General features: G+C 59.6%; 2 protein-coding genes across 4 annotated transcripts in view; both read right to left on the minus strand.

Moving 5' to 3' along the window:
* Positions 1 to 286: 286 nt before the first annotated feature.
* Positions 287 to 2,503, minus strand: SPEGNB (SPEG neighbor). The gene is made up of 5 exons (XM_054723142.1): positions 2,380 to 2,503; positions 2,123 to 2,250; positions 1,476 to 1,783; positions 704 to 845; positions 287 to 521 (listed from the first exon to the last, which is right to left on the minus strand). Exons 2-5 carry the CDS (start codon positions 2,248 to 2,250, stop codon positions 383 to 385), a joined length of 717 nt encoding a protein of 238 aa, XP_054579117.1. The 5' UTR covers positions 2,380 to 2,503; the 3' UTR covers positions 287 to 382.
* A 2,987-nt stretch (positions 2,504 to 5,490) lies between these two features.
* Positions 5,491 to 19,416, minus strand: part of SPEG (striated muscle enriched protein kinase) — a 54,915-nt gene continuing 40,989 nt past the window's right edge. For 2 of the 3 annotated variants that reach the window (XM_008145128.3, XM_054723352.1), the window contains 19 exons: positions 19,283 to 19,340; positions 18,629 to 18,706; positions 18,345 to 18,523; positions 17,769 to 17,795; positions 16,957 to 17,109; positions 16,730 to 16,772; positions 15,647 to 15,715; positions 13,391 to 15,377; positions 12,888 to 13,019; positions 9,893 to 10,009; positions 9,583 to 9,750; positions 9,335 to 9,457; positions 8,994 to 9,161; positions 8,244 to 8,859; positions 7,544 to 7,783; positions 7,237 to 7,460; positions 6,351 to 6,426; positions 6,021 to 6,170; positions 5,491 to 5,683 (listed from right to left, as the gene is read on the minus strand). In XM_008145128.3, the coding sequence (XP_008143350.2) occupies positions 5,491 to 5,683; positions 6,021 to 6,170; positions 6,351 to 6,426; positions 7,237 to 7,460; positions 7,544 to 7,783; positions 8,244 to 8,859; positions 8,994 to 9,161; positions 9,335 to 9,457; positions 9,583 to 9,750; positions 9,893 to 10,009; positions 12,888 to 13,019; positions 13,391 to 15,377; positions 15,647 to 15,715; positions 16,730 to 16,772; positions 16,957 to 17,109; positions 17,769 to 17,795; positions 18,345 to 18,523; positions 18,629 to 18,706; positions 19,283 to 19,340 (4,801 nt within the window). Of the gene's footprint in view, positions 5,684 to 6,020; positions 6,171 to 6,350; positions 6,427 to 7,236; positions 7,461 to 7,543; positions 7,784 to 8,243; positions 8,860 to 8,993; positions 9,220 to 9,334; positions 9,458 to 9,582; positions 9,751 to 9,892; positions 10,010 to 12,887; positions 13,020 to 13,390; positions 15,378 to 15,646; positions 15,716 to 16,729; positions 16,773 to 16,956; positions 17,110 to 17,768; positions 17,796 to 18,344; positions 18,524 to 18,628; positions 18,707 to 19,282; positions 19,341 to 19,416 lie in introns of all 3 variants that reach the window. The other variant, XM_054723351.1, reaches the window with a different exon arrangement.

The raw sequence follows: 19,416 nt of genomic DNA on the forward strand, positions 1-19,416 counted from the left end.
CACCCTTGAAACGGACGTGGGCAGCGCGCAAATCCCCCACGAAAGGGTGAGGCTTGAGGGTTACAAAAGAAGAGAAGGAGTCGTGGACGCCTCTGCCCTCCTGCTGGGAAGTGGAGCAGCCTCCGACCGTGAGAGAAGCCTATCTCACTCAGATTTACTGTCTGTACATAAAGGCACTGGACTAGGCACTCTCCAAACTTCCCTCTGCCCCCAACACTGTGACTCTGGTGTGTGGGTACCGGGGAGTGGAAATGGCGACTCAAAAGAAGAGAACAGAAGCGGAGGGTCAGAGAGAGCAGCTTTATTAAGCAAAAAAGAAGGGGGTTGTTCGTCCCACCCACCCCAAGGCTTGGAAACAGAGCGAAAGTTCCGAGCGTCCCTTTCAGGCCACGTCCACGCGAGCGAAGCTCTGGTCCATGCCCAGGCTGTTCTCCACGAACACCTCGTACTTGCCGCTGTCCTGAGGTGTGGCCCGGCGGATGGTCAGCGTTGTGTTGGTGCTGCCGATCTCGAAGTAAACCCTGCAGGGGGAGGGGGCGGAGCCGCGTGTCAGTTTACGGGCTCCCCGGCCGGGCGACTTAGCCAGCTCCGCTCTTTGCCTCCCAGTTCCCCTCCCTCGTCCCATTCCCGCGGGTTTTCCGGGCCCCATCCGGCCCAGGCTCCCGCGCCAGGCCCTGCCCTGGCAGCAGGTCCCCGCCCTCGCCTGTCATCCTCCTCGATGTCCTTCCCGTCCTTGGTCCAGCCCACGTCGGGCGCGGGCTCGCCCATGATCTCCGCAGTCAGCGTCACCGTGGCGCCTTTGCGCGCCTTGGTGTTATCCGGTCCCTTTTGAATTTTCGCCGGGACTAGAGAAAGGGGAAGGGAATGCGACCCAGTGAGGGACCTAAAGGTGAGGCGGGACATCACCCTCCCAGCTATTACCCGACCCTAACTACGGTATGGATTTGAACTCTCAGCGTGACCTTGGGCAAGTCTTGAGCCTCTCTGGGGCTTCAGCAACTCAGCTGCTGAACGAGACTAATCCCTGCCCCTCCTACTTCCTTAGGGTTGAATGGAGGGTGAGAAGAGATACTACGGGTGAAAGCCCAGGAATGCTCACACCTCTCGGGGTGCCTTGGAGACAGCTCTGGATAGTGGAAATTGCCCTGGGTTGGGAGCCTGAAGATCAGGGCTCTCTCTCACCCTAGCTCTGCCTCTGGATCGCTGTGACCTTGGCGCTCTGAAGTCGTGGTTGAAACCCATACCGGACTTCTTAAGCCTGGGTGGGATGGGATCCCGAGGTAGAAAGGACTCCACAGGCCGTGCGGCTCCGCGCCCTACTCTGTGCCTCAGGCTGTGCCAGGGGGCTGGGCTGGCCACATGCCCATCCGGACTCAGCTAGGCCCAGGGATAAACGCGCGGCTGAATCGGCTGCAGACGCCGCGGGGAGCGATGCCGCTCTGCTCGGCGGCATTGCCCGCGGGGGGCGCGCGTACCTTCCACGAGGATGCGCGCCGAGTCGGAGCACTGGCCGAAGGGATTGGTTACGTTGATGCTGTACTGGCCTAGGTCCGCCAGCTCGCCGTCGCGCACCACCAGCGCGACTACGTCAGGGTCCTCGAAGATGTAGCGATACTTGGGCCCGTCGCGCAGCTCCTTGCCATCCTTGCTCCAGCGGATGAACGGGTCCGGGAAAGCCGAAATGCGGCAAGTCAGCTTGGCCGCGCTGCCCTCGATCAGCACCACGTCCTTCAGCGGCTCCAGCACGCGCGGCGGCCCGGTCTCCCGCAGCTCCTTCCGGGACCTGCTCGCGAGCAGGGTCAGGGCCCAGAGCTCCGAGACACCGTTCGCACCCTCCCGCAGCCCGGTCCGCCCGCACCCAGTCCCCTGCCCGCCCCCTCGGCCCGACTAGACCCTTAAAGTCGGGGAGGTGCGGGGGAGGGGCCGTTCCTGAAGCATTACCCTGACAAAATGACCTGCTCTTGTCGGCCTCCTGCCACACCTCAAGCAACTGCTCTCCCCTCAATCCAGGGACCTTAGCCGTCCCTGGCCCTGTGCTCAGCACCGCCCTTCCTCCGTGCGCGAATGCGGATTCTGCAGCTCCAGTTCCCTTCCTTCAGAGGCTCTAGGGCTACCCCCTCACCTGTGGCCCCGGTAAGAGGCCTGGATACGAATGGCCGCTTTCTGGACCTGGGGGTCGTTGATATCCAGGGTACATCCCGGAGGCGGGGCCGTAGCCGCCGGCTTTTTGGCGGGAGCTGCTTTGGACATCTGGGCAGCGGAAAAACAAACACGGGGGTCTAGGCGGACACAGAGGCTGCGACCTTCAGCCTTTGCCCTTCGGATTCAAAACACCCCCGGGATGGAAGTGCCTGGAGCTGGTCTGAGGATCGGACTCACCGTGGGGGCGGGGGGCGTCGACTTCGGACTTGAGTGAACTAGGGTGGGGAGCAGGCGGTGCGAAGCCCTTCCGATGGCACAGTAGGGGCGCGGGCAGGTGCTCAGCCCTGGGCCCTGGTTTTATACGGCGCTCCCCTCCTTGCCTTGTTTGGCGTGGTTGCCCCAAGCCCCCCGGGACCCCAGCTCCCGCCCCTTGACCCAAGCAGGCTCCTTATTTAGCTCGAGGATGCCTGGGATGCTGGCTCAGTCGCTAGAATAGGCCTAGGGGGTGGGGTGGGGGGAAACTCGAGCGGCTCTGGGGTGCACCGGGCGTCAGCGCCTGGACAGCTGGACAGCTGGACAAGACCCCATCTCCTCCCGAGGCAAGGGGTACCATCCCACTCCGGGGAGGACCAGACGGGCCCCACGCCGACAGGAGATTCAACTCCTTTCGGGGGCAACTTTACACTCCGTCGGTCCCTGGACAGTGGGACAATATGCCCTTCCGGAGATACTGTAAGTTAAGGAGTGCAAGTGTTTGGGGGTGGGGGTGGGGAGGGTTTCCTTGAATGAAGCCAGAGAAGTGGCGGACTTGACTGTCCATCCAGCCAATTAGGAGAAGGCCACGTGGCTGTCGGGACCAATCCGAAAGCGCCTTACCCCCACCCCCACCCCAGAGTCTTCTAGGTTGTCATTTCCGCACTGCGCCCCCTGGCGGTAAACTGAGATAAACCTAGAGGGGACCGTAAAGATTTTTAAGAACAGCATCCCTTCCTGCCACCCCCATCTCCACTCACTCTCCTCCGTGTGATACGGTATGGGCTGCACTGTCCCTGGAGATTGGCACTAATACTGACTCAGCAACTTTGGGTCGGCCCAGGCCCATTATGGGGCAAAGCTGATGTATAGGGGCATCAGAGGTGATGGGACATGCCTGGGGTCCAGTCTGCCAGGCAGAGAGCATTGCTTCCGTTTACTGCAACTGCCCACCCGGGTATGGAGCACTGTCACCTTTTGATCAGAGCAATTTTGACACAGCTCTGCTGATATAAATTACCTTTGCTCCTCCGAGTTTGGAACAAGCAGTTCATATGCCATTTCCAATGGAGATGGGAAGGGAGTTCAAGATCAGAAGGGGGACGGGAGAGGAATTTTACCATTTATCAAGATATGAGTTCAGGCACCTCATTTTTATATGAAAACACTTGCAGTGAGTAGGGGATTACAGATTCTCACAGGCAAACTGTATATCTTCATCGCTAAAATGACAGGTGAGCTAAAAGATGTCTCTCTGGTCCCTTCCAGCTGCTTTAACTGCTGTTTTATGATGATAGGTATTGCCTTTTCCCTCAGGTCCCGAGAAGCCAGAGGCTGGGCTGGGATGACGCTGTTTGGGCTCCAGCCAAGGGGCCCTCAACCTACATCAGCAACACACCAGCACCAGCTCTCTCTGCTCATGGTGGCAACTTTATTCTTGTCACTTTGTCAAGAACAGGGTTTTCAAGGGGTGAAGGGGGGGAGGACAGTCCCTTTGGACCCAAGGAGAATTGGCTCCCTTCTCTCCCCACCTCAGTTCTAGAACCCACTAACCATTCTGTGGCACTGCAGCCAGAGCCAAGGTGCCTTCACCCCCAGCACACTTCACAGCAGCTTGCCATGGGGATCAGAAGGTCCAGGCTGGGTGTCCCTGGGGGTCTAGGAAAATGCTCGTCTGTAGCATCATCACAGCAGACACACTGCCCAGAGAACTCACAGCTGCCCCGGACAGCTGGTGCCTGGTTGGTGCTCTGACGCTGAGCGCAAGGGGGGTGGGCCTGTCCTGGGCTCCTGGGCAGCTCTTCACACCACCTGCTCTCATCACGATAAACCCCCTCTGCTTGGGGCACCAGGACCAGAGCTGGGAAGCATTGGAAAAAGAAGGCTGAGCCAGCATTGCGGTGTGGGCCGGTCCATTTCTGAGCCTGGCATCTTCCAAGGTGTGACGATGGAACATGTGAGAAAAGGTGGGAACCACCAGAGTGTGGTTAGAGCATTGTAGTGAGGATTCAGGGTCCTGCCAGGATTCCAGAAACTTCAGAGGGAAAAGCAGACTGAAGTCTCTCTTCCCTCTAGGAATAAAGAAGAGGTAAGGGGCCAGGAGGGTCAGGGAGGGAGGAGGACATCTGAAGGTGCTGGCTGGTATACCTGGGTTTTCACTGGCCCAGAGAAGGCTGGAATACTCCTGTCGCAGCACCTTGCTCCCCAGCCATCTCTCCCCATAGATCACACATAGGTCCTGCTGCTTGTTATTTTTATTTCCCTTGTGACAGACAGACAGACAGCTGCACAGACAGCTGGATGGCTTGGGTGGAGGGGGGTGGTCAGGAAAACATGAGCAATTAGGATTGGGTGGAAGGAAAACTTCATAAAAGTCAATAAATAAATAAATATGAATGGGAAGAAGGGCGAAGACCACGGAGGGCCAGTGGGGACATCCTTGGGCCAGCACAGAGCCCAGAGCTGCACCCACTGAGGCAACAGGAGAGCACTGGGTTGAGTGGCCACTGCCTCCTGCCTCCAGCCCTCCACAGTTTTTCTATGGGATGCTGGCGGCTGGCCCATCCCATCCCCACCTGAGTCCTCTCTCCTCTCCCTCCCCTATCTTGCCGCCCTCTCTCACATGCTGCCTCTGGCACCCTGCCACTGTCCCATGTCCTGTCCCTGCTTCACTGACACTCCCAGCCCATGGCCTTGACACCCTGGGCTCCTTCCTTTTCCACATCTCCAGCCACTCACACCTCCTGGGTTCCTTTCCCCTGGATGCACTGTCCCCCATTCCCAGAACCTTCCTAGAGTCTCCCACCCCTTACCCCTCACTTTCCCATTCTGTTCTTGCCCCTCTTCCTGCTTCCAACTCCACCCAGCCTGGCCAATGAGTCTCCAGCTCTGGCTCTGGCCTGGTGGCATTGGCCGAAGCCCCCGAAACTGGGGCCTCTGTCCCCGCAGGTCCATGAGGTAACAGCCCGGCTGGATTTTTCTGCTGGTGGTGTCCGAAGCCCTGAGTCCACCCAGTTCAGCGTGGGCCCTGGAATGTCCCGCAGCATCCGCGGGAGCCCCGAGTGGAATCCCGGGGCCAGGCTGTGGTCCGAGCCACTAGGAGCTGCCTGGGTAGGAGCGGAGCAGCACCTTGTGACGGGTGGCGGCCTCGGCCCTGCGACGCCGCTGCTCACCCAGGAACTCCTTGAGCCGGTTGGTGGTGAAGGTGAGCGTCTGGCGGCGCAGCTTCATCAGGTAAGCGTCCTGCAGCCACGGGTGGGCCAGGCAGTCCTGCAGGGAGGGCCGGCTCCTGCCAGGCCCAGACAGGAATGGTGAGCCCGGAGGGACGGCCTAGAGCAGAGCTGGGCTCTGTCCTCCCAAATATCTGAGTCCCGCACCCGGATTCACCCCTAAGTGAGTGACTCTGGGCAACTCTCAGTTTCCCAGCCTCTGGAACGGGGACAGGGATTCTGCTTGTGTCATAGGTCTTAAATGGTGGGTAGGACAACCACTTAGTAGTAGTAGTAGCAACAGTGTATTATTGAGGGCAGGGGAGGAGTCGGGGGATCCTAGGCATGGGCTAGACTAGGGCAGTCCGAGGCCAAGAAGGTAATACTGGGGGGTTGGCAGGTGTAGGGCCCACTCACCAGGGGTGTACTGAGAGGACCTTTCGCAAGAAGAGGGTGGCGCTCTGGGAGGTGTTGGGGTACAACTGGAAGGCATCAAAGCGGCCCCCCACAATACGAGCCTCCGTTTCCTGGGGGTCTGGCTCATAGAACGGAGAGTGTCCACTGAGCCTGTGGTGGAGACAGTTCAGTTGAGACATATGAACAGAGGGTCAACTCACAGGTCCAGGGAGACATCAGTATGGGGGTCCTAAGGGGCACAGCACTCAGGGACAGGGCACCTGGCACCTGGATACACACGTGCTGGGGAGGGGGAAAAGCGTGGGCAGAAGGTGGGTCCGGGGCACTCACATGATGTAAGTGAGCACACCCGCACCCCAGATGTCTGTGGCGGAGCCGATGGGGTCTCCCTTCACCATCTCAGGAGCTGACAGGAGACAGAGGCCAAGTTGAACCAGTTTCCTGGTGGCAGGGAAGCAGGAAAAGGCTGGGGAGGCCCCTGAGGTCACCACCGTGGGTCTGACCCGAGCAGCAGGCAGGGTGGAAGTGGGGGTGGCCTCCAGGGGAGCTGTGGGCACCTGAGGAATCAGCCCCGGCTCTGAATGGTGGGGTCACCAGAAACGCAGAGTTGCTGAGAACCAGGGTCACTGGCTCCCTCAGTTCAGCTCCCAGGTGGAGAGCCCATCACAATGAATGTGGCCAGCACAAAGATGAAGAGCCTTTGAAATCAGCCTGGCCGGCTACAATCCCAGCCTGCCCCCTTCTAGCTATAGGACCCTGGGCAATGTACTAAACCTGTCTGGCACTCCAATTTCCTCATTTGTGAAGTGTGGCTTTCAGAATAAATCTAAAGGATACAGATAATGAACATAACGTATTTAGCAGGTAGCTAAATGGTAGCTGGTTTTCCTTACTTATATAAATTAATATTGGTTCTCCTATCTTTTCAGCTTTATCAAATCCCGGCTCAACCTTTTAAAACTGTCTTATATGGGACAAATAGCCTCACTATACTTCTGTTTCCTCATCTGTAAAATGGAAGTAATGTTACGCCAATCTCCAGGACTATTGTGAAGGTAAACTGGGGGGAAACCCCACAGAAAGGACTTTGTTCATTTCTTGCATACAGTAAGCACTCAATTAAATGGCATCTATGTGGGTGAAGTGGGGGAAGCTATGGCTGCTGCCCCAATGGCAGTACCCCAACCCCCTACCCTGGCTGGCGTGGTGCCCTCACCCATGAACTCCAGTGTGCCCGTGCGGTGGCCAAGGGGCCGCAGGGCCTGGGGGTTGTAGGGCTGGGCGCTGCCGAAGTCCACGATCTTGAGGGCGTTGTCAGAGGCCAGCAGCAGGTTGTCTGGCTTGATGTCCAGGTGCAGCACGTGCCGGCCGTGGAGGTAGTCCAGGCCTTGTAGCAGCTGCACCACGTAGGTGGCCACATCGTCCTCTGAATATCGGAACCTGGAGGGTCCAGGGAAGGCAGGTGATATCCCAGCCCAGCCCCCCCTACTCTCGTTCCCTGCTCCCCCAGAATGCCCAGCTACCTGTCACTGAGCCCACAGAGGAGCTCCCGGTTGCCACAGCTCTCAGCGATGAGCACGAGGTAACGTGGGGTGATGTAGGCCTCATGCAGGGACATGAGCCGCTCGTGGTGCAGCGTTCGCAACACTTCATACTCCTGCAGGACTCGCCGCTTGCCCTCAGCTGCATAGGGCACGATCTTGGCCACAAACGTCCGCCCAGTGGCATTCTCCCGGCATGCACGCACTACACCAAAGCGCCCCCTATGTGTTAAGGGGACACCACAGGCTTAGAGGAAAGAAGGAACACCACCATTGTGAAGGCTAAGGGGGCTGGGGTTTGGAGAGCAGGGACCCAAGTGTGGGCTCTGGGGTTTAATCTTAGAAATCTGGGTTCGAGTCCCAGTTCTGCCCTTCAGTGACTCTGTACCTTAGGCAAATCCCATAACCTCTCTAACCTCAGTTTTCCCATCTGTGAAATGGGTGATGATAATAATGCAGTGGCTTCCTCTCCAAGTGCTGAAGATTAATTGTGATCATATGGCCACAGAGCTTAGCACAGTGTGTGGCCCAGAGAAAATCTGAGCTCAATAGTGCTGATGACCCAGATCTCAGCACCTTCCCCATGCTGGGTGGGCAGCCCAGTTTTTTCTCTGAATTCCTGTGTCCCCTACGCTCCACCCACTCCCCTCTCTGTCCTCCATCCCTTCCCCGCTCTGCTTGCCTGGCCTTCTCCTCCAGGAAGGTGTAGGGTTTCTGAGGGGGGCCCTGTCGAAGAGCGGTGCCCTCCGGCCCCGGAGAGCTGCGGGGACCGCCGCCAGGGGAGCTGGTCATCTCCTTGGCTGAACTGAGGGTCTGAACAGTTACTTTGCTGGACTCAGGAGGGGGTTCGGGGGCTGGGGGTTCGGGGGCTGGTGGTGCAGACACAAAGGACGTCACCATATACAGGGGAGTAGAGGAAGACGCTGGTTTAACCCCTTGAGGAGTGGAGGCTGGGGTCGGGGTCCCAGTGTTAGGGACGGAAGACTTGGGCTCACTTGGGGTGACCTGGGCACTGGGTGGGGAGGGCTCTGCTTGCCGGGCGGCCTGCAGGCCTCTGTGCTTTCGTGGGGGGGTTTGGGGGGGTGGACCCACAGCCTTGAGTGAGGACAAGGCCTGGCTGGGGGGTGTTGGGGGAGATGAAGGGCTGAGAGCAGCTGACTGGGGGCCTGGGGGACCAGGAGCTGCAGCAGTGGTCGGGGATGGGGCCAGTGAGGTAGGAGAGTCCGGAGGCGGGGCCCTGGCTGGCCCTGAGGTAACAAGGGTGTCTCGGTGAGCAGCAGGTAGCAGAGCTGAGGAATCTGAGGAAAGACAAGGAAAATCATTACCAAGGTGCCCCTAGCAGCAAAACCATGGTGCTCTGAGAAGGGGGTGGATCCTGGGCTTAGGGTCCCCTTCTTTTCCTGGCCAGCCCCCCCGCCCCCATCGCACTGACCTTGCGTGCCCCTGACGAGGACCTTCTCAGAAGGGTTGCTGAAAGGCCCTTGTCCCGCACGGTTGGCACAGGCCACACGGAACCTCACAGTCACGCCGATTGGTAGGTGGGTCACATTGTAGTAACAGTCGAGGATGCCTGAGCCCACTGGGTGCCAGGTAGACTCCCCTGCGGGCACCATCGGGGAAGGGCTGAGGTCACAGAGGGGTGGCCCAAGCTCCCAGTGCTATCGGCAAGGAGTCTAGGGAGCAGAACTCTGCCCGGGGAGGACACTTGCCTCCCTGGCTTCTTCGCCTTCCACCTGCCACCCCTTCCCCCAGCCAGCCTGTGGGGTCCCTCACCGTCCACCCGCCGCTCCAGCGTGTACGTGCAGGGCGCCCGGCTGTCTCCTGGCTTCCAGAGCACCAGCGCTGTGTCTTGGTAGGTCTGGGGCACCTCGGGAGGGGCTAGCTTCCCTGGGACACCTGGCAAGAGAAAGGGAGCCTCAGTGAGCCCCTATGCTCCAGCTTAGAGCCCATCTAGTCTTGCCCCACCATCCTCCATCACTGCCCTCCCCACCCCCGCCCCCCGGTCCCTGCCCCAGGCTCACGGGCCACAGCCACGGTACAGGAGCTGGTGACACTGCCCAGGACATTGGTGGCTGAGCACTCATAGAGCCCCGCGTGCCGCTTGCTCGCCCGGGGGATGCTCAGCAGCTGCCGTCCATCTTTGCAGGACACGATGACCACTGAGGGCTCTGACCGCAGGGACTGCTTGTCTGGGGACAGAGAGGAGCAGGAGGGGCTGCTGAGTGGGGCAGCACGTATGGTCCTCCAGGACCCCTTGGCCGCCACTCGCCCAAGCATCACCGGGCATTGGGATCGCATGCCATGCCCCTCTCTGGGGAGAAGTGATCTCACCTTTCATCCAGGAGATGCGGGGTGCAGGGCAGGCTGCCGGCAGGCAGAGCAGGGTAGCTGCCTCTCCCTCCAGCAGCACCTGGTCCTTGAGTTTGATGTGGAAGACTGGGGGGAAGTCTGCAGGGAGAGCAGATGGCCATGGGTTGCAAGGACCTCCGCTCACACTGCTGAGGGAGGGGAGGGTACACGTGAGAGGTGGAGAGCAGAGTAAAAGCTGCTCTCTTCCCCGTCAGATGTGGAAAGTGCCACCCCAGGCCACACTTTCGATAATTTTCTTTGGGGTGAGCATCACTCTCTCCAGGCACTCGCTGTGTGTACAGCGATCTCTTCCTTTCGCTGACTATTGAAGATGCATGGTAGTGACCTCATTCATATGTTTGCAAATCACTCAGAGCAGCGCCTGGCACTACGTCAAGTGCTCTATACACATTTGTTAAATAAAATAAAAAAGTAAATATTGAAAGACCGCAATGGTTAAGCTGGCAATACTCACTCCCTCTGGGACACCACAGGGAAGTGAGAGGAGCTGGTGACCTGAGCTGAGAATCCTGGGGTTGAACACAATGTTCAATCAAAAAAATGAAGTCTCTAAAGCTCTGAAGTCAAGGCAAAACGGGGGGCAGAGCCAGAAAGTGTGTCAGCCTCCCCACCCCTCATTGCCCCTGGGGCCCAGGGGTTCAGTTCTAGACTTCTAATACTCCTTCAGGTCAGCTGAGTGGTGAGAGCCTTTGAAGGGGCAAGAGACAGTATTTGCATGACCTTGGACCGTCTTGTGTAAATTGAGGAAAAGAAAAAAACACCAAGCTCATGGGGTTGTTGTGAGAATTACAAGGAGCCTATACAGTGCTTAGCACGTGTCTAAGATATAACCATAAGTGCTCATAAGCCTTAGCTCTTATTACTGTTATGATTATTAGCTCATGAATATGCTCAGTAGCGAGCCAGGCACAGACCCTCAGAGAAAGAGGCGGTTTCGGCAAAGCTGGCTTCACAGCTGGCTGGTGAACCGGTCATGGTCTGGGTGCAGATGGGCCAAGGTCTCTGCTCAGTGCAGTCGCCCCTGGCGCCTTAGTGCCATGAGCACTTGTATTCCTGCTCCCCGGCATGTGTCTTTAGAAATATCCCAATCTGGTCCTGGCCACTGGGGGTGGGGGTGGGTGGGTGGATTTTTCTCACGTGGGCAGAGAAGGCTGAGGGATAGATGCCCCAAGGAGCCCCAGCTGCTGCCTGTCTAAAGAACCAGGAGGGAGTGGGGGTGGGGTGAGCTGGGCAGGAGAGGAATGCTCAGCAGGACTGGAGGGTCAGTATAGCAGCATGCCCGCCCTTCCCACTGTACCCATTTCTTTTTTTTTTTTTTTTTTTATTGATTTTTTACAGAGAGGAAGAGAGAGGGATAGAGAGCCAGAAACATCGATGAGAGAGAAACATCGATCAGCTGCCTCTTGCACACCCCCTACTGGGGATGTGCCCGCAACCAAGATACATGCCTTGACCGGAATCGAACCCGGGACCCTTCAGTCCGCAGGCTGACGCTCTATCCACCGAGCCAAACCGGTTTCGGCTGTATCCATTTCTTTAAGGAGGGGTCCCACAATCAGGCTCCAATAACAAAGTGAATATAGTTCCATCAGACCAAGTGAGGGTGCTGGGTAGGGGCGGGAGAGGGAGGCCAGGAGGCAAGGTGAAAGGTGATCCTGGCCCAGCTCTGCCAGTTCTACCTCCACCCCCCAGAGGCTAGCCCTAGCTGGTCAAGTGGACACAGGGCAGCCTTATTCTGCAGGGAGGGGGGAGGAGGAGGTAAGGGGACACTGCCTCAGCAGGAAATCAGCTGCACAAGCAAAATGGACCTGGGAGGGAGGCCCCTGGTGGGAAGGGATCAGCTGTCCCCAGGCCTCTGTGTTGGCTTCTCTCTCTCTGTCTCAGTCCCTCTCCTTCTCCACCCCTGCCCCCACCAACTGCCTCCCTCCCTCTTCCTTCACTACAGCCCCCGCAAAGCCCACTGCCTCGAGGAGAAGGTGCCCCAGCTCCCCTGGCCAAGGCCAGACACAGTCACCTCAAGCCTAGTGGAGGCACAGCTGGACCCGTTTGGAGGAGTTTTATGGGGAAACTGGGGAAGAACAGACTGCTGACTGCTGAAGAGCCTGCACACAGCCTGCCCTGGTGGGCCTGCTCCTTCTGCGTGCCAGCCTGGGAAACCTGGCCTCCCGAGCCTTTGTGCATAGTCCTTGAGTAATGCCCCTTTTTTAGGTGAGGGATGGGGTGACCCCAGGTGGGAAATATCTGCCTCCTTGCAGCCCAGGATACTAGGCAGAGAAACAGACCAGAGCAAACCCCATGTTCCTCTCCCTCCAGCAAAGAGCCCTGAAGGTGCTGAAAGTGCTGGAGACCCTGCAGGGGCAGGACAGGGGACAGGGAGGGGCAGTCGAGTGTTCAGGCTGCAGAGAAATGGAGAATTGGGGGCACAGTCCAGATTGCAGGGCCTCTAGACTGGTAGAGATATAGTGTCTTTGCATACACACATCGGTACGGGGGTGTAGGGGCAAGGGAGCCTTACCCCGACCTTCAGAACTACACGGAGTTACGGGGACCTTCTAGGCTCTCCCATGAAGGAGGAGGCTAGCCAAAGAAAAGCATTAGTATGGTGTCCCGAAGCCGCTTCTGGGGTCTGGGGCACAGGGGCAGACAGTCCAATTCTGGCTGCTGCGCTTACTACCACCTCTGTGCCTCCCACCAGCCACTTAGCATGGCTGAGCCTGTTTCCTCACCTGTGCCATATGGACCTGACACAAACAATAGTTCAACAGTGTGGGAGGGTTGAGTGAGGCAGCCCTTGGAAAGTGCTTGATAGGACACTGGGCATTGCTAATGAATGACAACTGCTGCTATTATTATTGTTGTTATTGTTTTCCTGATCCCAGGTCCCTTGCATCACTGCCGGGGCTCCTCAAAGTGGCCCATCTCCCACCCAGCTACTTACCCAGCAGGCACCTCCTACCTGATTCACTGGGCACATACTGCTGACCCAAATCCTCCTGAACGCTGGCAGAGAGGTTTGGCTGTGATGAGCCCTTGTCTTTCCGCAGCCGAGAGAGGCCCCAGCGCAGCCGGCTCCGGCTTTCCCCAGGAGCTGTGAAGACCCAGGGGCCTTAGTACCTGCCCAGCCAGGGCCAGGCAGCTCCCACCCGCTGCAGGCCTCAGCCCAGAGAAGTAGAGAACACCCAGCCCCGCCTGGCCTTCTCCCTCACCAGCCTCTGCCCCTCACCTCCTGCGCTCCAGCCATGCCAATTCAATCCTCGGTGGGGGTGGGGGGGGGGGGGGGGCTCCAGCCCCTCCTCAGCCTCTTACTGGTGGGTGTCCCCGCCCTCTCCTCCTCCCAGAGCCTCTCGTCCAGCAAGCTCCACCCTCTTCTGAACTCTGCACCTGTCATCCCAGCCCCACCACACCCCCAACCCACCCATACTTGTCCACACATTCTCCCTGCGCCCTGCCCCTCCTCACCTGAGCTGCCCGATGTGGCGCTGGCCTCGGAGCCCAGGGACTCCTCGGAAGGTGTGGTGGCGCCGGCCTGGGCGGCCAGCTGGTTGTGTGGGAGACCGAGGCGCCGCAGACTCTCGCCCTCGGAAGTGGCCCTGCGTAGCCGTCCGAACAGCGGCGTGCTCCTGCCGGACGCGCCCCCGGAGTCCTCGCTGCTGCCGCTGCGCTGCAACCGACTGGACAGCCGCTCCAGCGTGGAGCTGAGCCGCCTGCGCACCGTGAGCACCGGGGAGCCCCGCGCCGAGCTGCCGCCCTCCGAGCTCTCCCCGTCCCCGCCGCGCGCCTCCGAGGCCGCGTGGCGCTGCGCGGGCGGGGTGCGCCGCAGCCGCTGGGACAGCGACAGCGAGAGGCGGCGGACCAGGCCCGGCTCCCCGGTCGCCCTGAGGTCCTGCACGGAGCGCGAGCGCTCGGGCCGTCGCACCATCTCCAGCGGTGTGCCCGCCGGGCTGGGCCGGTACATGCCGTCCTCCTCGGCCCCGCGGAAGGGGCCGCGCTCCTCTGAGCGCGAGCGGCTAAGCATTCGCAGCCCCCGTGCCAGGGGCGACTCACGGCTGCGCTTGAACTTGGCCTCGAACACGGCCTCGGACTCCAGGTTCTCGATGCTGCTGCTGAGACTGCTGCCCGGCCTGCGGGGCACCGTGGGAACCCGGGCTTTCTCGGCCGGCGCTGGGGGAGCCGAGGCTGCAGGCACGAGCTTGGTAGAGGCTCCAGGGGGTGGGGAGGCCACCCTGGCGAACACCGCGGGGTGGGACTTGGGCTCCGTCGGAGGTGTGGCAGGGCCCTGGGGAGGGCCTTGCGTGTGGCCCGCCAGCTGCAACGACTGAATGATCTGGGCATAGGGTGTGACGGGGGGCGCTGGGGTTTGCGGGGCCACGGGAGGCTGTGCAGGTTTAGGGGCTGGGACTGGCTCTGCCTTGAACTTCGGAGCCTTCTCTTGGGCAGGCTGGGATGCCAAGGGCTGAGAAGCATCACTGGGTTTGGTGGCGGGAGGTTCTGAAGACTTGGGGGCACTGGGTTGGCGGGCACTGGCTTTCGGGGCACTGGGCCGTACAGGGCTGGGTGGCTGGGTCTCGCTGAGGGCAGACAAGGAGGGAGACTCCTGTAGTTTACGGGCCCCAAGTCGGGCCACGGGGATCTCAAGGGGCGCCCCGGCTCGGCGGTGCCGGCCCCGGGGTTCCGCCTCACCCTGCGAGAAGCTACTGCTCTTCTGCAGGCCCCGAGTCTCTGGTGGAGGCTGGTGGTGGGGTGCTGCTTCGCTGGAGGCAGCCCGTGCCAGCCGGGGGTCCCGGGCACGCCCCCCCAGGCTCTCTAGCAAGGGACCCCTGAGGCCACTGACCTTGCCATCCTCAGGGCCTCCCCGCAGCAGCCGCTGGCGCAGGGCCTGAAGCCTCTGGGCATACTCACCCTCGCCCAGGCCTCCCCGGGTCAGGCGGGCGGTGCCCGGGCTGGGGCTCCGGCGCTGTGGCAGCTCCACAGACGCTGCCTTTTGCAGGTCCCGGCCCGGCTCCCGCTGCCCGGCCCGGGGCAGGGCGCTCTCAGCTGAGCTGCCCCTGCGGAGCTCTCCCCGCCGGGGGCTGGGCCCAGCTGGGGGCTCCTGGCCTGGGGAGGGGAGGGCAGGAGGGCTCGGGGCCTGCTGGTCCTGAGAGGTGGCCCTTCCCTGCTCCTGCCACTCCATAGGGGTGGCAGCCCCAGCCTCCGGGGTCCCCAGGGCCTCATCCTCAGTGGGAATGTCGGTGAGGGACACTCGAGAGCCCGAGAACTCAGGCTGCAGTGGTCGGGGCACTGAGGGTAGCTCCTCCAGCTCCTCCTCTTCGGAGTCAGAGGAGGACGAGAGCCCCCCACTGGGTGGTGGTCTTCTGGGCACGGCCACCCACACCCGCTCGGGGGGTGCCCGCAGCAGCTCAGGGATGGGGCGCAGTACCAGGTGGCATTTGTAGCTGATCTGGGAGCGCTGAAGACAGAGTGCTGGAGTCAGACCTACGGTTCCCCGGGGGCTAGATTGAACCGCTCAGGCTCACCTCAGCCCCCCGAGAAGGCCCAAGGCAGACAGAGAGAGGGGCAGGGGGCATGAGGGAAACTGGGAGTTGAGAGAATAAAAAGCAGATGAAGACAGATGAGCAGGAGGTGAGGGCACATGATAGAGAAAAGGCAAGGTTAGAGAGAGAAGGCTGCAGAAATGAGAAGGTGGAAGGCACAGAAGCAGGACCCAGCCAAACTCACCTGCCACCTCCGCCGGGAGAGGAATAGCTTTAGGTGATCCGTGCTCACCTCTGCGCCCTTTGCCTGTGTCTGCAAACCCGGGAAAGAGGGACTTAGAGAAAGTTATCTGTCAACCTAGACCCTCAAGGTTTGGCAGTGGAGAGAGAAAGTCCACAGGAGGGGAAAATGGACCAAACAGCATTGAGTCCGGGTCCTGGGGGTCCCCTTCCCCTTGGATCTATCACAACAACTCTAACAGCCAAGGTGCCCACAGGTAGACAAATTTCCTGAACCTAAGAGGAGAGGCCAAAAATTGGTGGCTTCTGGGGTGGGCTTCAGAGCTTACACCAGGGCTCAAAGCCCTGTCCTAGTACAGTGGCTGCCTGGGCGGCCTGTGCTTAGGCCCCTGGGCTTGGCCCTACTGCCCAGCTCACCACCCATACCCATGTGGAGCTAGCAGGCCCAGATATCTGAGCCTTGGTGGGCCAGGCCATGACAGAGGTCTCCCTCAGCGACCCACCCAGGCTGTCCTCTTTGGGGCTCATTTCTGATCTGGGAGACAAGGCTAGTTCTCCAAGGACAGATACCAGAATTACCTCAGCCTTCAGTTGACCCAGCACAATTCTCAATGGATGGTTTATTTAGTTGCTCTTTCTGGGTCATTTGCTGAATCTCATCCCCCACTTGGCACCGTGCCCTGAAGTGCTGGGGTTTGAAGATGAATGAGAACTCTGCCCACACAGAGCTCAAAGCCAAGAGGCCAGGCCACATACCAACCACAGTGTGGGACCAGCGCAGGATAGAGGTGGACACACGGTTGATTTCAAGAGCCAGAAAAAAACCCTGCTGAGGACCCCCGGGATGGGAAGTCCAGATCTATGCCTTGGAATCCATGAGACCCCAACTCGAGCCTCTGTTTCCTTATGGACAAAATGGGAGTTTATACCTTCCTTTACAGAGCTATTTGAGGCGGACAGATCATAAGTATTTAAAACACCTATCATGGTAACTGCACACAGTAGGTACTCAATAAATGAAGCTGTTCACATGCTCTCTCTCTCTCTCTCCACCTCTTCTACCATGACTTTGCAGTACTAGACTCACTTTGAACCAAGGATGTTCTAGGGTCTCCTCTGCGGTAGGCCTCCTGTAAGGAATGAGGATTAAGAAAGGATTCATCATTCATTAAATTAGTCAGTCAATAAATGTTTGGGAAAATGGGGCCTCTAAGGACTTGGAGGATTGGATGTCTAAGGGCAGAGGCTTGGGCAGCAGTAGGGGTGGCATGAGGGGACTCTGCAGGTCAGGGCTCCTCGGGGCCTCGTACTCACAGCCGGTCCTGCACCAGCACTTTGATGAGGAAGCCCCGGGCCTCCCTGCTCAGGCTCAGGAACGTGTTCTCCTCAAAGGCCACATTGTAGTTCCGGATGTTCATTAACGTTGTCCGATCGTTTTCCCCAACAAACGGGGAGATTCCCGTCAGACTGCAGGGGTGGAGAGAGCTGAGTGAGAGGTAGGCAGGGCCCTAGGGCTAAGCAAGAGATGACAGGATGCCAGTGGGGACATAGGGCCAGGGAGAAGTGGAGGCCTCAGGGCTGTGGGGCAGACAGAGGCTGGGTGAGTCTGGACAGAGTCTTTCGGACTCTTGCCTGTCCTATTCCCACCACTACCCCAGACAGGCGGCCACCAGGCCCCTGCCCTGGGCCCATGCTTAGAGGACCTGTTCTGTGCCTCCTCCAGCCATGGCCTGTCCTTGAGGTAAGGAGTCTGGCCTCAGGGGGATATGCCTCCCTGAGCCTGAGCCTACTCCTTCCAGTCCCTGCTGGACAGTCAGGACCTTGTAGCCCCTGCCTAAATGGCACCGAGCCTGCTCTGGCCTCTCCATCCAGCTTGTGTGCCCACCCCTTATGGAGGGGCATGGCGGTGGGAGACAGACACACAGGCTGGGACGTCCACATTCCTGCATATGCGGCCCCTTGCTGTGCAGGAAGCAGCAGGGGATGTGGAAGAGAAGGGGTGGGCTGCACACCCCCAATTACTTGCTAGCCCCAGACCCTATACATGTTTGGGCGGGGGGGGGGGGGGGGGGCGGGTGCTAAGAGACCATTGGAGACTGGGGTTCTGAGTGCAGAGAGGTCCTTACCAGAGGAAGGCAACGACGCCCACGGGCCTGTGGGGGAAGGAGAGAGGGTCGGTGAAAGGTCAGCCCACCTCCCAACAGAAGCGAGCCGTTCTCGGCTACCAAGAATCTAGCCAGAAGCGTCCTCTCTGTGAACACTGTTTGGACAAATGGATAATGCAAGGATGCCTCCTTCAGGGAAGACTCTGCACTCAAAGGTCCAGACATCCCTGGAGGAGTGAAGGGTCATGGCAGGGCCAGCCCAGGAAGCTACGAGAAGTCTGGGAACCAAGGGATGGTGCCTGCCTCACTGGAGGGGTGGAGTAGGGGGAGGCAAGGTGGCTGCAGACGGGGTGGCTGACCACCCAGGGGAGATAAGGAACCAAGGACAGACAGGCCCGAGGCCTTGAGTGCCTGGGTCATCCCTGATTGATGAGGGGTAGGTAGCTATGTGGGCAAGGGACCCGTGAGCAATGCCACCCATCGACTGTGAGAGAAAGAACCTGGGTTTAGTAAAGCTCCTCTCTGCCAGTGAGCACCTCCCCAGACCTGAGAGCAGCTGCCCTGGCCCACCCCAGCCGCTCAGGATGCCAATGTTACCAGATGTCAGTGACTCCAGATACAGGGGTCTGGTTGACAATCTCGGGCGCCACGAACTCAGGAGTGCCGTATTGGCAGTACTGGGGCTCTCCCGGAGTCACCTCCTGGGCGTTCCCAAAGTCACAGATCCTCACCTGCTCTTCACCCTCTGCACCATCCCACACCAGCAGGTTCTCAGGCTGCAGGACACGGGGCAAGGTGTGGGAGCTGAGTGAAAAGGGGAGGACACCCCGCTGCCTGGCTCCCACGGGGCTGCCTGCTCCCCACCCCCACCTGCACCTCACCTTGACATCCAGGTGCAGCACATGGTTCTGGTGCAGATAGCATATTCCCTCGAGCACCTGTAGCATGTAGGCCCGGATCTGTGGAGACAGGTGACCCAGAGTCCGTGGGGAAAGGGTGGGGCATCATGTTTGATCACCACCAGGGCTGTGGCCAGAGGTCAGGCGTGCCTGGTAGGTGGCCTTCAGGTGGCTGGTGGAGGGGACTGGAACATAGGTTGGGTTGCTGAGACCCAGGGCCTCCATGTACAGCGACACAGTCAGGCACACCACAATTACAGAAGGAAGTCGTTTACATGATGACAAATAGAACTGTGCAGTGCACAACTTGCACGCGCCCCATGCCAGGACAGAGTGAGGCTGCGTGGAGTCCAGGTGGAGCCCGTGCTGGGAGGAGTGTCTGAGGAATGTTGACGGGAGGAAGACTGGGAAACACAGTAGGACAGGGTGGGTCTGCTGAGATTTGCAAGTCCCCGGGTGGGGGTCTGGTCTGGTGCAGGAAAAGGGCTCTGCTGCCCGCCTACCAGTGCTCTCCAGGGCCACCCCTGGCCTATTCATGGGCACAGCTGGCATGTCCAGGACCCACCCCTCAGCTCTCAGAGTTCAGGTGGGTGAACGCTAGTGCCCAACCTGACCCCTGCCACCCACTGCCCTCACCTCAGACTCACACACGGTGGGCTTCCTAGCCATTCGCTCCAGCAGCTCCTCCGTGCAGCTATGTCCTGGATCAAGGAGAACAGTGACCAATGCCAACTGCCCAGCCCTCCCTGGGCAGTGCCCCCACTCCCACA

The sequence above is a fragment of the Eptesicus fuscus genome, chromosome 11 (assembly GCF_027574615.1).
Source record: "Eptesicus fuscus isolate TK198812 chromosome 11, DD_ASM_mEF_20220401, whole genome shotgun sequence".
Taxonomy (NCBI): domain Eukaryota; kingdom Metazoa; phylum Chordata; class Mammalia; order Chiroptera; family Vespertilionidae; genus Eptesicus; species Eptesicus fuscus.

Coding starts and splice junctions, on each gene's coding strand:
- SPEGNB (XM_054723142.1), bottom strand. CDS start 2,250: ATGTCCAAAGCAGCTCCCGCCAAAAAGCCGGCGGCTACGGCCCCGCCT. Junction 846..1,475: donor GGCGCGCATCCTCGTGGAAG/GTACGCGCGCCC, acceptor CCCTTTCTCTAG/TCCCGGCGAAAATTCAAAAG. Junction 522..703: donor GACATCGAGGAGGATGACAG/GCGAGGGCGGGG, acceptor CTCCCCCTGCAG/GGTTTACTTCGAGATCGGCA.